Source organism: Notechis scutatus, chromosome 3, assembly GCF_049901735.1.
Source record: "Notechis scutatus isolate UNSWTSFEM ecotype Mainland chromosome 3, rNotScu1.2, whole genome shotgun sequence".
Lineage (NCBI taxonomy): Eukaryota > Metazoa > Chordata > Lepidosauria > Squamata > Elapidae > Notechis > Notechis scutatus.
In genome coordinates, this window is record NC_142011.1 from 25,109,987 (window position 1) to 25,127,971 (window position 17,985).

Below are 17,985 nucleotides of genomic sequence, written 5' to 3' on the forward strand. Positions count from 1 at the left end.
TGTATAGTGTTCATCAGAGGAACACAATACAGAAGCCTGATGATGGCAGATAAGATTCTGCCGAAGCGTTGCTACAACTTTAAAAGCACAACTATAATGACGTGGGAAAATACCCGAACAAAGCTGAATACTATATCTATATCTATATCTAATCTCTATCTCTATCTCTATCTCTATCTCTATCTCTATCTCTATCTCTATCTATCTATCTATCTATCTATCTAATGTTTTCTTAAGTTTTCGCGGGTACTTACATTTATGTTCTGTAGAAGCCTGATGATGGCAGATGAGATTCTGCTGAAACGTTGCTACAACTTTAAAAGCACAACTATGACTGGGAAAATACCCGAACAAAGCTGAATAACACACACACACACACACACACACACACATATTCTGATAAAGATGCTCCAAACACTCTGTCGTACTAAACAGTTTAATAATACAAAAAAGGAACACAATCATTTAACACTGAAATAATTATCACGTTTCTCCTCTCCCCAGATGAAACTGGAGTTTGTTTCCCATCAGATCAGTCTCCATCACACCCAGTCCACCATGCTACATGCTTTCCTGTGCAGCCTGAAACTGAGCATCGTCATTCCGGGCATTAGAACAGCTACATCTCTGTGTGCTGGGAGACAGGTATACATTCAACAGGTGATCCTTTTGCTGGCAAGAAGCCACAGCAAGGGGGAAGGGAAAGGAGCTGTACCTCGCACCTCAGTTTTGCCTGTCTGCTTGGCAGGTGGTTGTTAGAGTCTTGCCAGAGAAGAGATGGCCCGAAAATAATCAGATTAGTCGACTGGTGGGAATCATGTAAACATTAAATGGTTTAGTTCCAAAGGCTATTTTGCGTTCTAGAGTCATCCAGCTGTCATCCCACCAGTCTTGTCGCACCTCGAAGGCTTAACAGATTTTTTACTGTAGGAGGAGAGGAGACATGTGACTTCTTTAAGGCGAATTAATTTAAAAAAAAAAAACCATCACGAATTTAACGGCGGCATTTTACAAGCTAATTTGGCTGGAGCGTAAACTTAGAGCATTGGACCACACCCCACTCAGGAGCCGTGGACTCCGGAGTACTCCGGAGCACGAAGTCCTGGCGAGGGAGCGGGAGGTGGGGTGGGGGTGTGTGTGAAGGTAGGGGGAGGCCTCCCAGGGAGTCCCGAGGATCTCCGGCTGGCGTGATCGCTGCCCCCCCCTCCCCCTTCCGGAGCCCCCTTCCCTTTCGCAAGGCGGTGGGGGAGCGCTAGGACCCCGCTGTTGCCGCTTACCTACTCGCGGACGGTAAGCGGAGGCGGGACAGATAGACCTCAGCAACGCCGGCTCGCTGAAATAAATCCCCGGAGAGAGAGAAAGGCAGCTGGCAGGCGATCCACGAGGCTGAGTGGAGAACGAGCCGGCTCGGCGCTTCCCGCGTTCCGCTCGGCTTGGCGATGGTAAAGTATCCCGCGTCTTTCTCCGCTTCTCCTCCCCGTCCCGTTTCATCTCCCCCCCCCGTCCCACCGTTCGCGAACCCTGGGAGGGAGAGAGGCTCTGCATCCTTCTCCGGGTCTTCCCTTCTTTGCCTTCCCCAGCCGGCATCAATTGCCTTCCACAAGGGAATTTCTGTAGAGATCAAAGAAGCAGGGAGGATGGTAACGGCGGGGGAGGGGGGGTGCGCGCGAAAAGCCCCGCGACGAAGACCTGATTCCAGACCAGCAGCCATTGGGGGCTGAGGAACAGCCGGTGCCCTGAGCTTCTAAGGGTCCGGTGAGTGAGGTCAGTCCGTTGTTTCTTCGAAGCCGAGGGGACCTGATCTGGTTCCAGTCCACTCCAACAGGTGCCGGTCGGAGATTATCCACCTGCCCGCTAAAGCCGGCGTTGTGCAAATAGTGGTCCTTTTACTTAACTGTATTAAGGAAGGCTCTCGACCGCATTTTGTGCCTCAGCATCTGAGGCGAGGAGACCGAAAACCTCCCGAACGATGCCTTGGCCGCTTTAGGGCTTTGGCCAAACGCGCCTCTTGAAGGTGTGACAAGTTGTTTTAAATCTGCTCGGCAAGGCTGCCTGCAGAAGAGCAAAAAGGCTGGCTCAGAAGGACGGGGTTCAGTTGCAAGGATAGTTTGGGGCAGTCTGGGGCTGCTGGTAATGTGGCTGCTATCATTTCCTCGTTAGCCTTTTCTGCAGGCTGTAGTCTCGCAGGGAGATGGTTAGACATCAGTTCCTAGAATTCCCCAGCCACCCATCATCACCCTGTTTGGGAGAAATGTCAAGGCGTTATCAAGAGTCCCAACCAATTTGGAGAACCCTGGATTGGGAGAAGCAACTGTATCCCCGATGGCTTGTACAAAGCAGGCACGATCAAGGTTTGAAGGCAACAGTGCTGTGGTTAATATGAAGTGTCAGAGATTGCGTTTTTCACCACACCAAGGATCTGCCTCAACCACTTGCTTTACATGCACACTGAAGACCACTGAAGGGCCCAAGAAATTGTAATTGCTTAGTTGGTTCAATTGCTCTGATCTAAGACAAGGGAGAACCACGATGCTAAGCATGCCTGTTGCAGTGGGTTGATTCAATCAAACTCCCCTTGGATTAAATAAATTATTGGTGTTTTGAACAGTCCTAATGACCAGTAGATATTAAGAGATAATTCAGTGTCACCCCTTTCATATGGAATATGTCATTTTGTGTATGGGTAAGCTACATTTATCCAGTAGCAAATATTAAGTCAATATCTTGATTCCAACTCTTGGATGAGCCTAATCTCTAGTTGCAGTGTCTGCAAAGGTCCTTGCCTCTAGAGCTTTGGAAATGAGAATGATAAATAAGTGTGCTTCTGGTTAAATGTGCCATCCACACTATGCAGTGTCATTAAAAGAATTGCTACCATAAATTGAATTGTGACTTTCTATCTATGTTTCAATAGACTTATGGATTGCATGTCAAGATTTTCTGGTCAGTGATCAAATCAAATTGTATTCGGGGGTATGGTTGGTATGTCCTACTAGCATATCTTATTATTAAATTATGGAAATGGGGAGGTATAACCACCTCTTTCTACATGCCAAAAGCAAATAGTCATACTCCGCCACAGATCATCTGAAGAAGGGTGGGGGGGGTTGGACGAGATGACCTACAAGGTCCCTTCCAACTCTGATTATCTGTTATTATCTGTATGGTGAAATGCTAGGGTTTTTTTTGCCCATAACTGTGGCTATAGTTGCCAATTTAAAGAAGGAAAACTTAATCCAGAATTTGAAGAAACAGCAGAAGCCTGGTAGAAGATGGGAGAAGATAAGGCTAGCACTGTGTGATCTACATCGGTATTACCAAGCAGTCCTGGGGCTAATGTAAATTAGAAGTGAAGAAAGGGCCCAAGTCTTCATGTGTCATATGCATTTACACCATTTAATTCACTTATAGTTCAATATATTGTTCAAATGAAAAAAAAAAGGTTAATTCAGTATCCAGGTTAAATTAAAAATTATGTAAATGGAATCAAAGATATTTATCTAAAGCAGAGGTCTCCAAACTTGGCAACTTTAAGACGTGCGGACTTCAACTCCCAGAATTCTTCAGCCAGCATAGCTTAAAGTCTTAAAGTTGCCAAGTTTGGGGGACCCCTGATCTAAAGCATCTTATAATACATTCAGCAATCCTGAAAGATAGGTAGTAGGATTGTGAAATAATAACTTGCCTAAGAGTTGAATCCAGGGTTTGAGTCCCTGCTCAACAGTGACATTCTTAAAAATCAGATTATGTGGGCTGTAATCTAACAATCTGAACTCTCTTTCTTCCTGTGGTTTAGAATGCCTGTTGAAGTAGTTCTTGGCTTGGAAACAATCCACGTGAGAGCCACAAATGGAGAATCAATCTTGGGACTTCTTTGAAGCCCTCATGGACAATATCAGCACCAACCAGACTCTTCTGAACAAGATGCCTCAGTTGCCGCTGGAGGTGCAGGTGGTCACTATCTTGCTGGTCCTTCTGATCTGCGGGGTAGGGATTGCAGGCAATATTATGGTAGTCCTGGTGGTTCTTCGCACCAAGCACATGGTGACTCCCACCAACTGCTACCTGGTGAGCCTGGCCATCGCTGACTTGATTGTGCTACTGGCAGCAGGGCTGCCCAACATTTCTGAGGTGGTGGCTTCCTGGGTGTATGGCTACGCTGGCTGTCTCTGCATTACTTACCTGCAGTACTTGGGCATCAACATCTCAGCATGCTCCATCACAGCCTTCACGGTGGAGCGCTACATTGCCATCTGCCACTCCATTAAGGCACAGCTGCTTTGCACCGTAGCCCGGGCCAAACGCATCATCGCTGTCCTATGGCTCTGCACTTCGCTCTACTGTCTCATGTGGTTCTTTTTGGTGGACACCTCGAAAGCCATGTTTGCTGATGGCACTCAAGTCAGCTGTGGCTACCGTGTCTCCAGGAACCTCTATATGCCCATCTACTTCTTAGACTTCACCATATTCTATGTCATCCCCCTGGGCTTGGCCACTATCCTGTACGGTCTCATTGCCCGCATCCTCTTCATGAACCCGCTGCCTGCAACACCTCAGCATGCAAGCCGGATGAGCAAACGCAGCAGCTCTGTCACTACCTCCAGCTCCATGAAGCTCTCTTGCCGGGGAAACAAGGGTGCTTTGAGCTCCAGGAAACAGGTTCTTCTTTTTGCCTATTTTTAGGTCAGGATGCAAATTAGGTGTGTAGATGCAAGGGAGATTAGGAAGCCTTTGCCCAACTAGTCCAGTTTTCTTCCCCTCCTCTTATGAACACCACTCTCTAGGATTTCAGGCAGAGCAATCAACACAATTCATATGAATCTTTCATGGGGTGATAATGATGATGGTAAAGGAGCCTCTACTGCTACTGAGCTATGGTCATTCCTAAACTGTCTTACAGTAAGAACTCTGGTGTCAGATAAAAAAAAAAGTCTAGTATCACTCACTATTTTTCTCAATGGTTGGGAAGCTCAGGTGATTCACCCCAGGTACCAATAATTGATCATTTGGTGCTGTTTAATACAGGTAGTCTTTGACTTACAACCGCAAATGAGCCCACAATTTCTGTTGCTAAGTGAGACATTTGTGAAGTGAGTTTTGCCCCATGAGACCCTCGGTGGTGCAGTGGTTGGAATGCAGTATTGCAGGCTACTTCTGCTGACTGCCAGCTGCCTGCAGTTTAGCAGTTCAAATCTCACCAGGCTCAAGCTTGACTCTGCCTTCCATCCTTCCAAGGTGGGTAAAATGAGGACCCAAATTGTGGGGGCAATATGCTGATTCTGTAAACTGCTTAGAGGGGGCTGTAAAGCACTGTAAAGTGGTATATAAGTCTAAGTGCTAGTGCTATTGCCAGTGCTATTTTATGACCTTGCCATAGTTGTTAAATGAAGCACTGCAGTTTTTAAGTTAGTCACGCAGTTGTTCTGAACCTGCCTTCCCCATTGACTCTGCTTGTCAGAAGGTTGCAAAAGGTGATCACATGACCCAGGGACTCTGCAACCATCATAAATATGAGTCAGTTGCCACGTGCCTGAATTTTGATTACATGACCACAGGGATGCTGCAACAAGTTGTTAAGTATGAAAAATGGTCATAAGTCACTTATTTCATTTATGCCATTGTAACTTCGAATGGTCACTAAATGAACTATTATAAGTCGAGGACTACCTGTATTTCCTTAAATGTAGCTTCACCTTGATGAAGTATGTTGCTGCCTAGTGAAAAGGAGAAGAAGGAAAGCTGCTATGAAATGTGTTGTGCTGTGCCATAGCTGTGAATATTGACCAATAGCAATATTAAAGGAAATGTTAACATTACAAATGTATTGATCCATATCCATTTCTTCCACTATAGAAATGTAGCGCAAACCCCATGTAATCTATAAGCCACTTTCCATTTCAGGACCCAACTGGTGTCTAGTGTTTTCTGAACTTGTTCTGAGTATAACATTAAACAAATAGGTATTTGTTTGACACCAAGAGTCTCCATTCTATCAGAAAAAGCTCTTTGCTTATCTCCTTTGGTCTCCCAATCTTTCTGGAGTGTCTGAGCCAAAAAAGTCTTTCCCATCATCTGGATTTTTAAATTGAGGGTCACCAACAATGAAATTTGGAACTGTTCATTGGCTCAGCTATTGAGCTTGCCTTTGGTGAAAGGTAGGAAATTATGGAGTATTTAATTAAGATATAGTCAGAATATAAAAAAATTATTTGTGGGTGCTGCTATAGAAATAAGTAGGAAAGAGGAATAATAGGAAAGAGGTGGCATGATGGGAAAGAAAAAACAAGAAAAAATACGGAGTATTTAGGGGTCCTAGATATTTGTAGTGAAGGTAAAAATTGTCAGGCAGAATGAGCATTATGCAGCTATTTAACTATATAATTTAAGTTACACCGTTCATTTCATTCTAGAATCTCTTGCAGATGTAACCTAATTTATGTCATCCTTCTAGTCTTTTCAAATAATTTTATATCATACAAGAAACTCAAGCAGGCAAGGATAATTCTTTTCTTTTCCCCAGTTTAATCCTCCCAATCTATCTGCATGGTAGGCTAGGTTGAAAGTAAGAATAACAGATTCAGAGTCACCCAGTAAAAAGAGATTTGTAGATGGATTTTCCCAGCTTTACTCTGCCATTAACTGGTAGAACACACGGACTAGTATTTTCCATAACATATTCAAGGAGTATTGCTGTAACATACTATATGATATTTAATATCTCTCATACTAAAAAGAATGGATCATTACAGATAAATGGGCTTAACATATTCATCAAGCCTGTGTATTTAAGAGAAGTTTCTGACATCAGAGAGCTAGTATCAGTTTGAAATTCTGGGGATGGCAGAATGGCAAATTGGAAAGAGTGGTTTTAAATTGAAATGGGTATCTGCATGACAGCAGCTTCTCCAGACTGGACTCTTTTAGATGTGCTCGATTAGTATTCCCATCAATCCTAACCATTTGTCATATTGGATGGAGCTGGGGTGAGAAATTGTTCAAAGCATCTTGGATGATGTACTTTGCATTACAGGTTTTCGAATGTGAACAAGAACAGATGTTTTATTTTTCTCTTTCTTGGGTAATATCTAAAAATTGGGAAAGAAAAAGTAGAGTTCCAAAGGCCTATTAATAGGAACATCTTGGCATTTGGAAGAGTGGAGCCAAAGCAAAATTATTTGAAAATACTCTAGAGGGCAGTCCCTAAGCTGTGCCAAGTTAGTTGTAGGCATGAGTTACTAAGTGTAGAATTGAATTTCAGTTGCAGCTGCTAAATGCTACCTTTTTCCTATTTATTCATTGGCTGTTGTTATTCTGGACCCGGGCTGTCAAACTCCTGGCCTATGGCTGGATGCATCATACACTGACCATGCCCATGCCTGGTTTAGCAAAGGGGAAAAAAGTCCCGATACATTTTATTTGTTTGTTTGTTTGTTTGTTTTTGTCAATTGCTTACAAAATAATAGGTATAAGTAAAAACATAGTTATGAATACATGGCTACATATAAGAAAAATAAAAAATAAAAATAAAAGAAACAATAGGACAGGGACGGTAGGCACGTTGGTGCACTTATGCACGCCTCCTACAGACCTCTTAGGAAAGGGGTGAGGTCAATAGTAGACAGTCTAAGGTTAAAGTTTTTGGGGTTTGGGGAAGAAACCACAGAGTCAGGTAGAGTATTCCAGACATTGACCACTCTGTTGCTGAAGTCGTATTTCCTGCAATCAAGTTTGGTGCGGTTAACCTTGAGTTTGTATCTATTGTTTGCTCTTGTGTTGTTATGGTTGAAGCTGAAGTATTCATTGACAGGTAAGACATTGCAATGTATGATTTTATATACTATACTTAGATCGGACTGAAGGCGGTGTAGTTCTAGGTTTTCTAAGTCTAGAATTTCGAGTCTGGTGGCATAAGGTATTCTGCAATGAGTAGAAGAGTGGAGAACTCTTCTTGTGAAATATTTCTGGACTTTCTCAACTGTGTTAATATCAGATACATAATGTGGCTTCCAGACTGATGAGCTGTATTCAAGTATTGGTCTAGCAAATGTTTTGTATGCTCTAGTTAGTAGTGTGATATTACCAGAGAAAAAGCTACGTAAGATTAGGTTAACAACTCTTAATGCTTTTTTGGCTATGTAGTTACAGTGGGCTCTAGCACTTAGGTCATTAGAGATGAGTACTCCAAGATCCTTGACAGAGTTTGGATCATCAAGGTCTTGACTATTCAGCCTGAATTTTATTTTCTGATTTTTTTTGCCAAGCATTTATTTCTTGAGATTTGAAGTTACCATTTGTTTGACCATTCTGATACATAGTCAAGGTCTTTTTGAAGGGTAGCAGTATTGTCTGTGGTGTTGAATAGCTTTACATCATCAGCGAAGAGAACGCAGTTGCTCTTAATATGATCACAGAGGTCATTTATGTAGAGTATGAAAAGAGTTGGTCCTAGAACACTGCCTTGGAGGACACCACTGTTGACAGGTACAGAAGTTGATAGGACGCTCCCAATTTTGACCATTTGTTGTCTGTTTGACAGGAATGCTTCTATCCAGTTATGCAGGTGTCCAGAGATACCATAAGATTTTAGTTTTAGGAGTAGTGTGTCGTGTACCACTGAATCAAAGGCTTTACAGAAGTCTATGTAGATTGCGTCTATTGCTTTGCCCTGATTGAGTTGTGTAGTCCATATTTTTTTGCAGTGTAAGAGTTGCAGATTACATGATAGTTTTTTCCTGAAACCAAATTGTTTATTAGAGAGTAAGTTGTTTGTTTCTAAGTGGAGGATGATGGATTGGTTAATAATTGATTCCATGACTTTACAGGTGACGCAGCATAAAGAGATTGGTCTGTAATTTTCAACTAGGCTGGGGTGTCCCTTTTTGAAGATGGGGATGACTGTGGCTTGTGACCATAGTTTTGGCAAGGAGCTGGTCCTGAAAGATTTTTCAAAGTTTATGCTTAGAGGTTCGGCTATGGCAGTGGATAGCTTTTTTAAGAAGTAGGCACATATTCCGTCCAATCCAATAGATAGAGATGGTTTTAGATTGTGTAGTGCTTTTTCAACATTGTCTTCTGTAAAATCGATATGTATCAGATCATTGTAGTTGTGGTTCGACTAGGAAATACTGGGCATGATCCATTGCTGTTTACAAATACTGAGTCAAAGAATGTGTTAAAGAGGTTCGCTTTAATAGTGTCGTCGTTGCAGTCTTTAGGTCCTTTCATGGTGGGGTGGACCTTGAGTTTTTTAGTTTCTTGTTTACAAAATTGTAGAAAGCGCAGGTGGAATTGGTGCATATAAGGTTTTCTTCTTGTTTAATGTGATAATTGGTGCATTCAGTCTTTATCTGGTGGCATAAATTTTTGAATCAGCTTTTGAAGTTGGCAATGTGACCAGATTTGTTTTTCCGCCAAAGTGATCTCTTTTTGGATTGAAGCTTCCTTATTGTTATGGGTAATTTGTTTTTTCTGGTTTTGGGAGTTGTTAATGGTACATATAGTTTGATGACTCTTTTGACTTCAAGTAAAAATATGTTGTAATGGTCTTCTACAGTATTGCATCCAGAGAATAGAAATTGCCAATCAAGGGATGAGAGATCGTTGTTTATAAGATCATAGTTGCCTTTTTTGAAATTATAATTGGGGATTCTGTTGTGATGATTTTTGTGTGGACGTATGTTGAGACAAAAGTTAATCATGTTGTGGTCACTGTTGGAAAAGGGTTCTTTAATTTGTATTCCATAAATTGAATTCAAACTCTTGCAGAAGATGAGATCGAGGCAGTTGTTAAGTCTAGTGTTGTTGGTTACTAGTTGCTCTAGTCCCAGATTTGTTACTGCATTGTATAAGGTTGCATGTGTGGGTTCAGTTGTACATTCGTTAAGGTTCCAGTTAATATGAGGTAGATTGAAGTCACCAAGAAAGATAAAAGCGTGTGGGCAGGATGCTGCCCATGTTAGTAGTGAATTTAGCTTGTTTGCATGTTCGATGTCATAATCAGGGGCTCTGTAACATAGTAAGAACCGAAATGTGATATTTAAGGACAGTTCACAGATGATGGCCTCAGGAATAGCAAGCTCCTGAGTAACTTGGATGTTTTTTAGGGACTTTTTATAGAAGATAGCAACACCACCTCCTCTACGGATTTCACAATCTGATCGGTAAACATGGTAGTCTCTTACTGTGGTAATGGAGTCAGGGAGAGATGCATTGAGCCATGTTTCACAGACAAATATAATGTCGAATTTAGCCATATTTAGTAGGAGGAAAAATTCAGGTATTTTATTTACAAGGCTTCTTACATTGAGTAGTTTGCATTTAAGGCCAGTTGTGGTTGGAATAGAGGTAGTTAGGGGTGTGCATGCCTAGTTTTGAGTGATGTTGGATTGGATGGGTTGGGGTTGGATGCGAAGTTGTGTGTTGTGTGACTTTCTTTTGATGCAATCAGCTCTGTAGTCAATGTATAGGTCCTTTTCTCCATTGTCTAGACGGTTTTTGAGTTCTGCGCAGAGTCCACGGGAGGGGATTCTTTGCAGTATGGATAAGTCTGGTCTTGAGGGAAGTTTTTTGTGGTTGGGATTGGTTTTTGCAATGGCATTTATTGTATGAATGAATATGTGTTTGCTGGACTCATTTTTGCATACAACTCTACAAAATCTTTGTGCCACAGAGCCATCATTGTATTTGGACTCAGGGCCATCTCTGGTTATTTCAATGATATCTTCAGGAGAGATGTTTGTTGTATTTGAGTTGCTTATGTTACCACGAACTTTGGTGATGTTGTCTGATTCGTTGGTGTCTTTGAGACCAAATAAGATGGCATTTGGACGTTTCTGTTCATGTTCCATAGTGTCTCTGATGAGTAAAGAGATATTATTTGTGGAATTATTTAAAGGGATAGTAATTGTTTGTGGCTGTGGTTTGGTGGTTATTTTTTTTTGTAGTTGTGATTGTAGTTGAGGTAGTGGTTGTGGTTGTTGTGGGATTTGATTTTGAGCTGATAGGTACTCACTTATCTGTGCTGTATTCTTTTTTCAAGAGAGATTAGGCTTGCTTGTATAGTTGTTTCAAAATGTGTTGCTAAGTGTTCTTCTATTGAGTGAATGAGTGATTCTATGCTTTCAACTCTGTCAGGTAGGGTGCTCAGTTTGTTTAGCTTAGGAGAACATGATGGATAAAAGAATGTATCTGAATTTTTAACCATATCAGCTAGGCTTTTGTTTGTGTTTAAGCAGGCAGGGTGGGCTAGATTATCGCAAAGGCGGCATTTGATGTAAATTTCACTTTCATTGATGGTTTCAAGACATCTGAAACATGTGCAGGAGTCTGGGAGGTCATTGGTAGAGATATTTTTCTTTTGTTTTGGTTTGGAGTTTTTGGCTGGCATGGTCAATGGCAATAGTACAATAATCAATTACAATAGCTAGTGAATGTGATAGGTAGACAGTTACTTAATGAATGTTGGTAATTAATAAATGTTAATTGATATGTTACAGAACAAATCAAAAGTAAGGTTACTTATTACTAAAAATCAATCAATCAATCAATTGGTTATTCAAATCACTCTAATTAAATAATTTTTCTAAGAAACAAACAGCCTAATTTATTACAGTAATTACTAAACACACTGGTCAATTAAATTCACTAAATCACTGATTTTACTAATCAGATATTCAGTAATTACACTATATGCACTAAACACTCAGTCATACTAATCAATAAAAAAATTAAAGAAATTGATTTTTTGAGATAATGAAATAATGAAGTAGTATTGAGAGTTAGTAAGTAAAGGGATATTGCTTTGCTTTGCTTAGCTGTTGCTGATATCTGAGAATAGGTTTATAACCCCTAATAAACTGGCAGGAGGTCTCTTTTCCTGGGCTGTTTGAAAACAATCAGTGAGCAAGGGTTTACACTCTGTTTCTTGTTTTGATGACCCCTGTTTTGGACCTTGAGATGCTAAGTCTCTGTTCTGAGGCTTTGGACAACTGAGTATTACTGTCAGCCTCAAGATATCTTCTTAATAAGTATATTCTGTCTTCTAACTATTGCATCTGAAGTATATTCTGTCTTCTAACTATTGCATCTCTGCTGCTATGCCAATTTACTTCTTTCGGCTGTCATGAAACGGTGGGAGGGGGAATCTTGGAGGGGAAGAAGGCAGGAGGTGTTTTGCATTCCTTTGCTGGGTTAGCAAGGGGAGGGGGGATTCCTTTCTTTAACTTTCCATTTCTTCGCTAGCCTCTGTCCCTTTTTGCGCAACTGCAAACTTTTATCAAAATATGTCAAGGTCAACTGACAGTAGCCTCATCACCACCTGGAGATGACCACATGACCATATTCAGAAGTTTTAATTGGAAGAATCATTTGAACTTTGGGGGGTGGGAGCAATTCTATTCCTTTGTATATGTGTTCTACCCGCCAATTTCTTAGTTTCGGAATTGGCTCTGTCGTTTCCACTTTATTTCCCAGTAAAAGGATGACTTTGCTCTACACCATGGAGTCTGAGTATTTCTTTCTTGGGATTTAGAGGGAGCACAGACTGACATTATTCCGAAACTCCCACATCAACCCACCCGGAGAAAACAGCAACTTTTCTTCCGAAGGGGTTTCATCTCATGTCGTCTCCAGCCAGCAATGAAGATGACCAGGGAGCTGCGGGGGGGCAGCCGATGCTGCTACCAGAGATGCCGGCTGCTGACCTACTGGCCGACCTGACTCTGGAAGAAACCCCAGCTGAGATGCCCAGATGGTCGTTGGGGGTTGGTTGGAGAGACCTTGAAGACCCCCCTCCTCCCAGGATCACTGTAAGATGAAGAGGTGCGAGGGAACGGCTGTGGCAAGAGGGGGAGGAGATGGAATACAGGCTGGATCAAGCCGGGAAATTCCTTATGGACGTTTCTGAGAAGCTCGGCACAGCTCCAAGGTATGAGGGGGAAGAGGGAGCGAGGTCAGCCCGGGGAATTCGAGCTACCCCCACCCCCCTAGCCCAGCCTACGCCGGCGCAGCCACCCGCCGCCGCCCGGGGAGCCCCAGCAATAGGTGTGGTTCCTGGAAGACGCCACCTGCCTCCCTTAGATGTGAAATTTGGAGGAAATCCCAGAGACTTGGGGTTTTTCCTGGTACAAGTTGGAAGTTATATGGCAGAATTTGAAAGGGAGTTCATTTCTGAAGCAGCCAAAGTGAGATGTGTTACCAGAACCCTGGAAGGGTTGGCAGCAGACTGGGTGGTGACTTTGTTCAATGATAACTCCCCCCAACTGCGGAGCCTCGATGTTTTCATGACTGCATTGAGGAGAAGGTTTGAGGACCCTTTGGCAGAGAGAAGGGCTAGGATCAGAATGAAGACTCTAACCCAAGGGGGAAGATCGGTTGCAGACTACAGCCAAGAGTTCAGGCAGCTGGCATACCACATCCAAGGTTGGTCCCAAGGAGCCCTGGTAGAAGCCTACAAAGATGGCTTAAATGAAGATGTATACCACACGTGCATCTCCCGAAGGGACCCACGTGATTTGCAGTCGTGGTACTTGCTGGCGGAAGAGGTGGATATTGATCTAACTCGAAGCAGACACAGAGGAGGTCCAGTCTGGAGAAAACCACTCCCCCCACGTTTCCGAGAGACCTCCACCCCCCAAAGGGGAGGAATGGTGGCAAGAGCCAAGACCACAGCCTGTTTCCGTTGCGGGAAGGAGGGCCACTGGATGGCGGATTGCCGGGTCAAGTCGGACCTACCAAAAGCGCGGGGCCCAGGGAGGAAGCCCGAAAACCCCTCAACCAAGCCTCGCGAAACCGGGCTGAAGATGAGAGAGGTTGTAGAGGTCGCCCTTTCGGCGGGAGAGGAGCTGGGACCTCCAACCCCACTCGACGAGAGCGAGACCGACTCGGAAGATGATGTCCCGGTAAGTCCTAACCAAGGGCCCATGACCATCCCAATAAAGTTAAGGGAGCCTACCTCTGGGACCGAGGGAGAGATGTTGGCCTTATTGGACTCGGGGTGCACGAGGTGCGTAATTAACATGAAAGTAGTTAAGGGTATGGGCATTGGACTGAGAACTTTAAGAACGCCCATAGCTTTCTGTCAACTGGATGGATCTGTGGCGGGAGGTTGCCCAGCACGTTTTATAACGGAACCCTTAGAGATGACCATGGGAACTCACCGCGAGATCCTATGTTTTATTGTAGCCCCTGGGATGGAACAGCCTCTAATATTGGGATTACCCTGGCTTTGGAAGTGGAATCCCCAGGTGAACTGGAGAGAGGGGTGGATACGCATCCGCACCAATCAGCCACTGGAAGGGGAGGAGCAACACTATCCGGAAGGGGAGGAGAAATCCCATCCGAAGCCGCAAGTTCCGGCCGAGGCAGCTTCCGCAGGTGTCGAACGCATGGAGGGGGAGGAGAAAATCCCGAAGGAGTACTGGGACTTAAGAGAGGTGTTTAGTGAAGAGGCTTCCAACGAGCTCCCTCCCCATCGGTCAACCGATTGCAGTATTGAATTTCTACCGGGGGTGACGCTCCCGAAACCGAAGCTGTATTCGATGACACCGGGGGAGCTGGAAGAACTGAGAGCGTTTATCGACAAGAACCTGAAACGTGGTTTCATCACACCTGCCAGACCTCGAGTGGCGGCCCCTGTGATGTTCCGCGAGAAGAAAGATGGCTCCAAACGTCTGGTGGTTGATTACAGAAACCTGAACGCAGTGTCTGTGGAGAACGTGTACCCCCTCCCTCTGATGAAGGACATGTTAGCCCTCTTGGCAAAGGGGAAGATTTTCACAAAGTTGGAGGCGTACTACCGAATCCGGATTAAAGAGGGGGACGAGTGGAAGACTGCGTTCAACTGCCCAATGGGTTGTTTCCAGTTCAATGTTCTTCCTTTCGGCCTACGGGGGCGCCTGCTGTTTTCATGCAAATGATCAATCAAGTGCTTCACGAACATTTATACAAGGGGGTTATAGTCTACCTTGATGATATTCTCATCTACACGGAGACTAGAGACGAACATGTGAAATTGGTACGCTCTGTGTTGCACAAGCTGAGGGCAGCCAAATTGTACGCCAAACTGTCCAAATGTGAGTTCCATCAAGAAAAAATCGACTATTTGGGATATCGTATCTCCCTCGAGGGCATTGAGATGGACCCAGAGAAAGTGCGAGCTGTATTGGACTGGGCCCCACCGAGAACCCGTAAACAACTTCAAAGTTTTCTTGGTTTTGCCAACTTCTATTGGCAATTCATCCCGTCTTTTGCTAAAATAGCCATGCCCATCACCAACCTCCTGAAAACAAAGGGGGAATTAAAACCAAAGCCCAGTTAACCGTTGAATTGGACCATGGAGTGCCAAGCTGCATTTGAAAAGCTTAAAAGACTTTTTGCTGCAGAACTAGTACTGAAACACCCAGACATGGATGCCCCGTTCGTGATCCAAGCTGATGCGAGCGATGTGGCGGTGGGGGCGGTCTTACTTCAGTTAAACGAGAAAGGGACACTACAACTGTGCGCTTACACCTCTCGTAAATTGACTGACACTGAAAGGAGATGGGCCGTTTGGGAGAAGGAAGCGTTTGCAGTCCGCTGGGCTTTACTAGCGTGGAGGCATTTTCTGGAAGGAGCGAAGCACCCATTTGAGGTATGGACTGACCATAAAAATCTGGAAGCTTTAAAAACTCCTCGGAAGCTATCTCCTAAGCAAGTTAGGTGGGCTCAGTTTTTCAAGCGATTCAATTTCTCCTTGAAATATATTCCAGGGGGAAAAATTTTTATGGCAGATGCTTTGTCTAGAATGCCTCAATACAACAGTATTCGTAAAGAAGTGATAAGGCCAATCGTGTCCACTACACAGCTGGCTGCCCCCGTAGTTACCCGCGCACAAAAGAGAAAACAGGAGAGAGATTTGTCCACTGACCTGATGGAACAATTTAAGGAGGCTTTGAAAATGGATGAGTGGTTCCTGGCAAATTCGAATAACTGCATCGTTCAAGATGGTCTAGCCTGGATAGGTGCGAAATTGTATGTACCTCAAAACCTGAGAAGCCAAGTGTTACAACAAACTCATGATTCCAAAGTGGCTGGTCATTTTGGGTTTGTAAAGACTCTACATTTGGTCAAACGGCAGTTCTGGTGGCCTTCGTTGAAAAAGGACATCGACACTTATGTGGCGAGTTGTCCAGTTTGCGCTTCAGCAAAAAGACCTCCTGGTAAACCACCAGGTTTGCTGCAAAATGTGGCTCAGCCAACTGCTCCTTGGAAGGAAATTTCCATGGACTTTATAGTAGACCTACCCGAAAGCAGTGGACACACAGTCATTTGGGTAGTGACTGACTTGTTCTCCAAACAAGCCCACTTCATCCCTTGCTCCAAAATCCCTTCGGCGAAGACATTGGCCAGACTGTTCATTATTCATGTCTACAGGTTGCATGTACCTGAGCGTGTAGTTTCTGACCGAGGAGTCCAATTTACCTCGAACTTCTGGAGGGAATTTTTGAAGTTAATAGGCTCCACCCAGAGCTTAAGCTCCGCCCACCATCCTCAAACTAATGGGGCTTGCGAGAGAACTAACGGGGTGCTAGAGCAATACCTCAGATGTTACATAAATTATCAGCAAGACAACTGGGTGGAGTTACTGCCTTTTGCGGAGGTGGCATACAATAACTCTGTTCACAGCAGTACGGGGTTTACTCCTTTCAAAATAGCAACAGGGCAAGATTTTGTGCCCATACCTGAACTACCTGGCGAAAACCCCAGTGTTCAATCGTTGAGCGACTGGATATCTCAACTTCAACTTAATTGGCCGGTTGCACGTAAAGCTTTAGACGAAGCGCATCAGTCTCAATAATCCTCTGTAGAACTGTATCAGCAGCTCTTTGGGCAGTTTGAGCTTTCTGAGTTGGTGCAGAAAGAACATTCTTTGTTGTGCTTTTTTGATGATGTTTTTTATGTTAGGTGTCCATTTTAGGTCATGTGATATAGTAGAACCTAGAAAGTTGAAGGTCTCTACTGTTGATACTGTGTTGTCTAGTATTGTAAGAGGTGGTAGTATAGGAGGGTTTCTTCTAAAGTCTACCACCATTTCTACTGTTTTGAGTGTGTTCAGTTCCAGATTGTTCCAGTTACAACACGAGACAAGTTGTATAACCTCCTGTCTGTATGCATCGTTGTCTCAAATGAGACCAATCACTGTTGTGTCATCAGCAAACTTCAGTATTTTAACAGATGGATCGTTTGAGATGCAGTCATTGGTATATAGGGAGAAGAGAAGTGGAGATAGCACACAGCCTTGGGAGGGCCCTGTGCTGATTGTACAGGTATCGGATGTGATTCCGCCTAGCTTAACCTGCTGCTTCCTGTCTGTTAGAAAGCTTATGATCCACTTACAAATGTGTTCAGGTACTGCTAGTTGATTTAATTTACTTAGAAGAGTGTCTGGAATGATAGTATTGAATGCTGAACTGAAGTCTACAAAGAGAACCCTTGCATAGGTATTTGGAGATTCAAGGTGTTGTAGGATGTAATGCAGAGCCATGTTAACAGCATCATCTGTCGATCTATTTTCTCGGTATGCAAACTGCATGGGATCTAACAGTGGATCCGTGATGGTTTTCAGGTGGGACAGCACAAGCCTTTCAAAGATTTTCATAACTACAGATGTTAGAACAACTGGTCTGTAGTCATTCAGTTCCTTGATGGAGGGCTTCTTTGGCACTGGGATGATGGTAGAACGTTTGAAGGAGGAAGCAGGAAGGAACATAGCACATCTCTAGTGATCTATTGAAGATTGGGGTGAGGATGGGGCCAATTGGTCAGCGCAGACTTTTAAGCAAGAAGGAGTTATCTTGTCTGGCCCTGGTACTTTTTCTGGCTTCTGTCTGTGTGATAGATCTTGCACTTCTTTTTCTGTGATCACCAGAGGTTGTGAGCCCAATGGATTGGGGCCAGTTGTAGGAGGCTTGGCTGTTGTTGGTGTGTTTGAGATGGGGGTTGTGGAGA

General features: G+C 43.8%; 1 protein-coding gene across 1 annotated transcript in view; it reads left to right on the top strand.

The window, feature by feature from the left end:
* The first annotated feature begins 1,182 nt into the window (after nt 1–1,182).
* LOC113410502 (thyrotropin-releasing hormone receptor-like) overlaps nt 1,183–17,985 on the top strand; it is a 42,754-nt gene continuing 25,951 nt past the window's right edge. The window contains exons 1-2 of the mRNA XM_026665098.2: nt 1,183–1,442; nt 3,797–4,659. Of these exons, the coding sequence (XP_026520883.1) occupies nt 3,850–4,659 (810 nt within the window). The 5' untranslated portion in view covers nt 1,183–1,442; nt 3,797–3,849. The remainder of the gene's footprint in view (nt 1,443–3,796; nt 4,660–17,985) is intronic.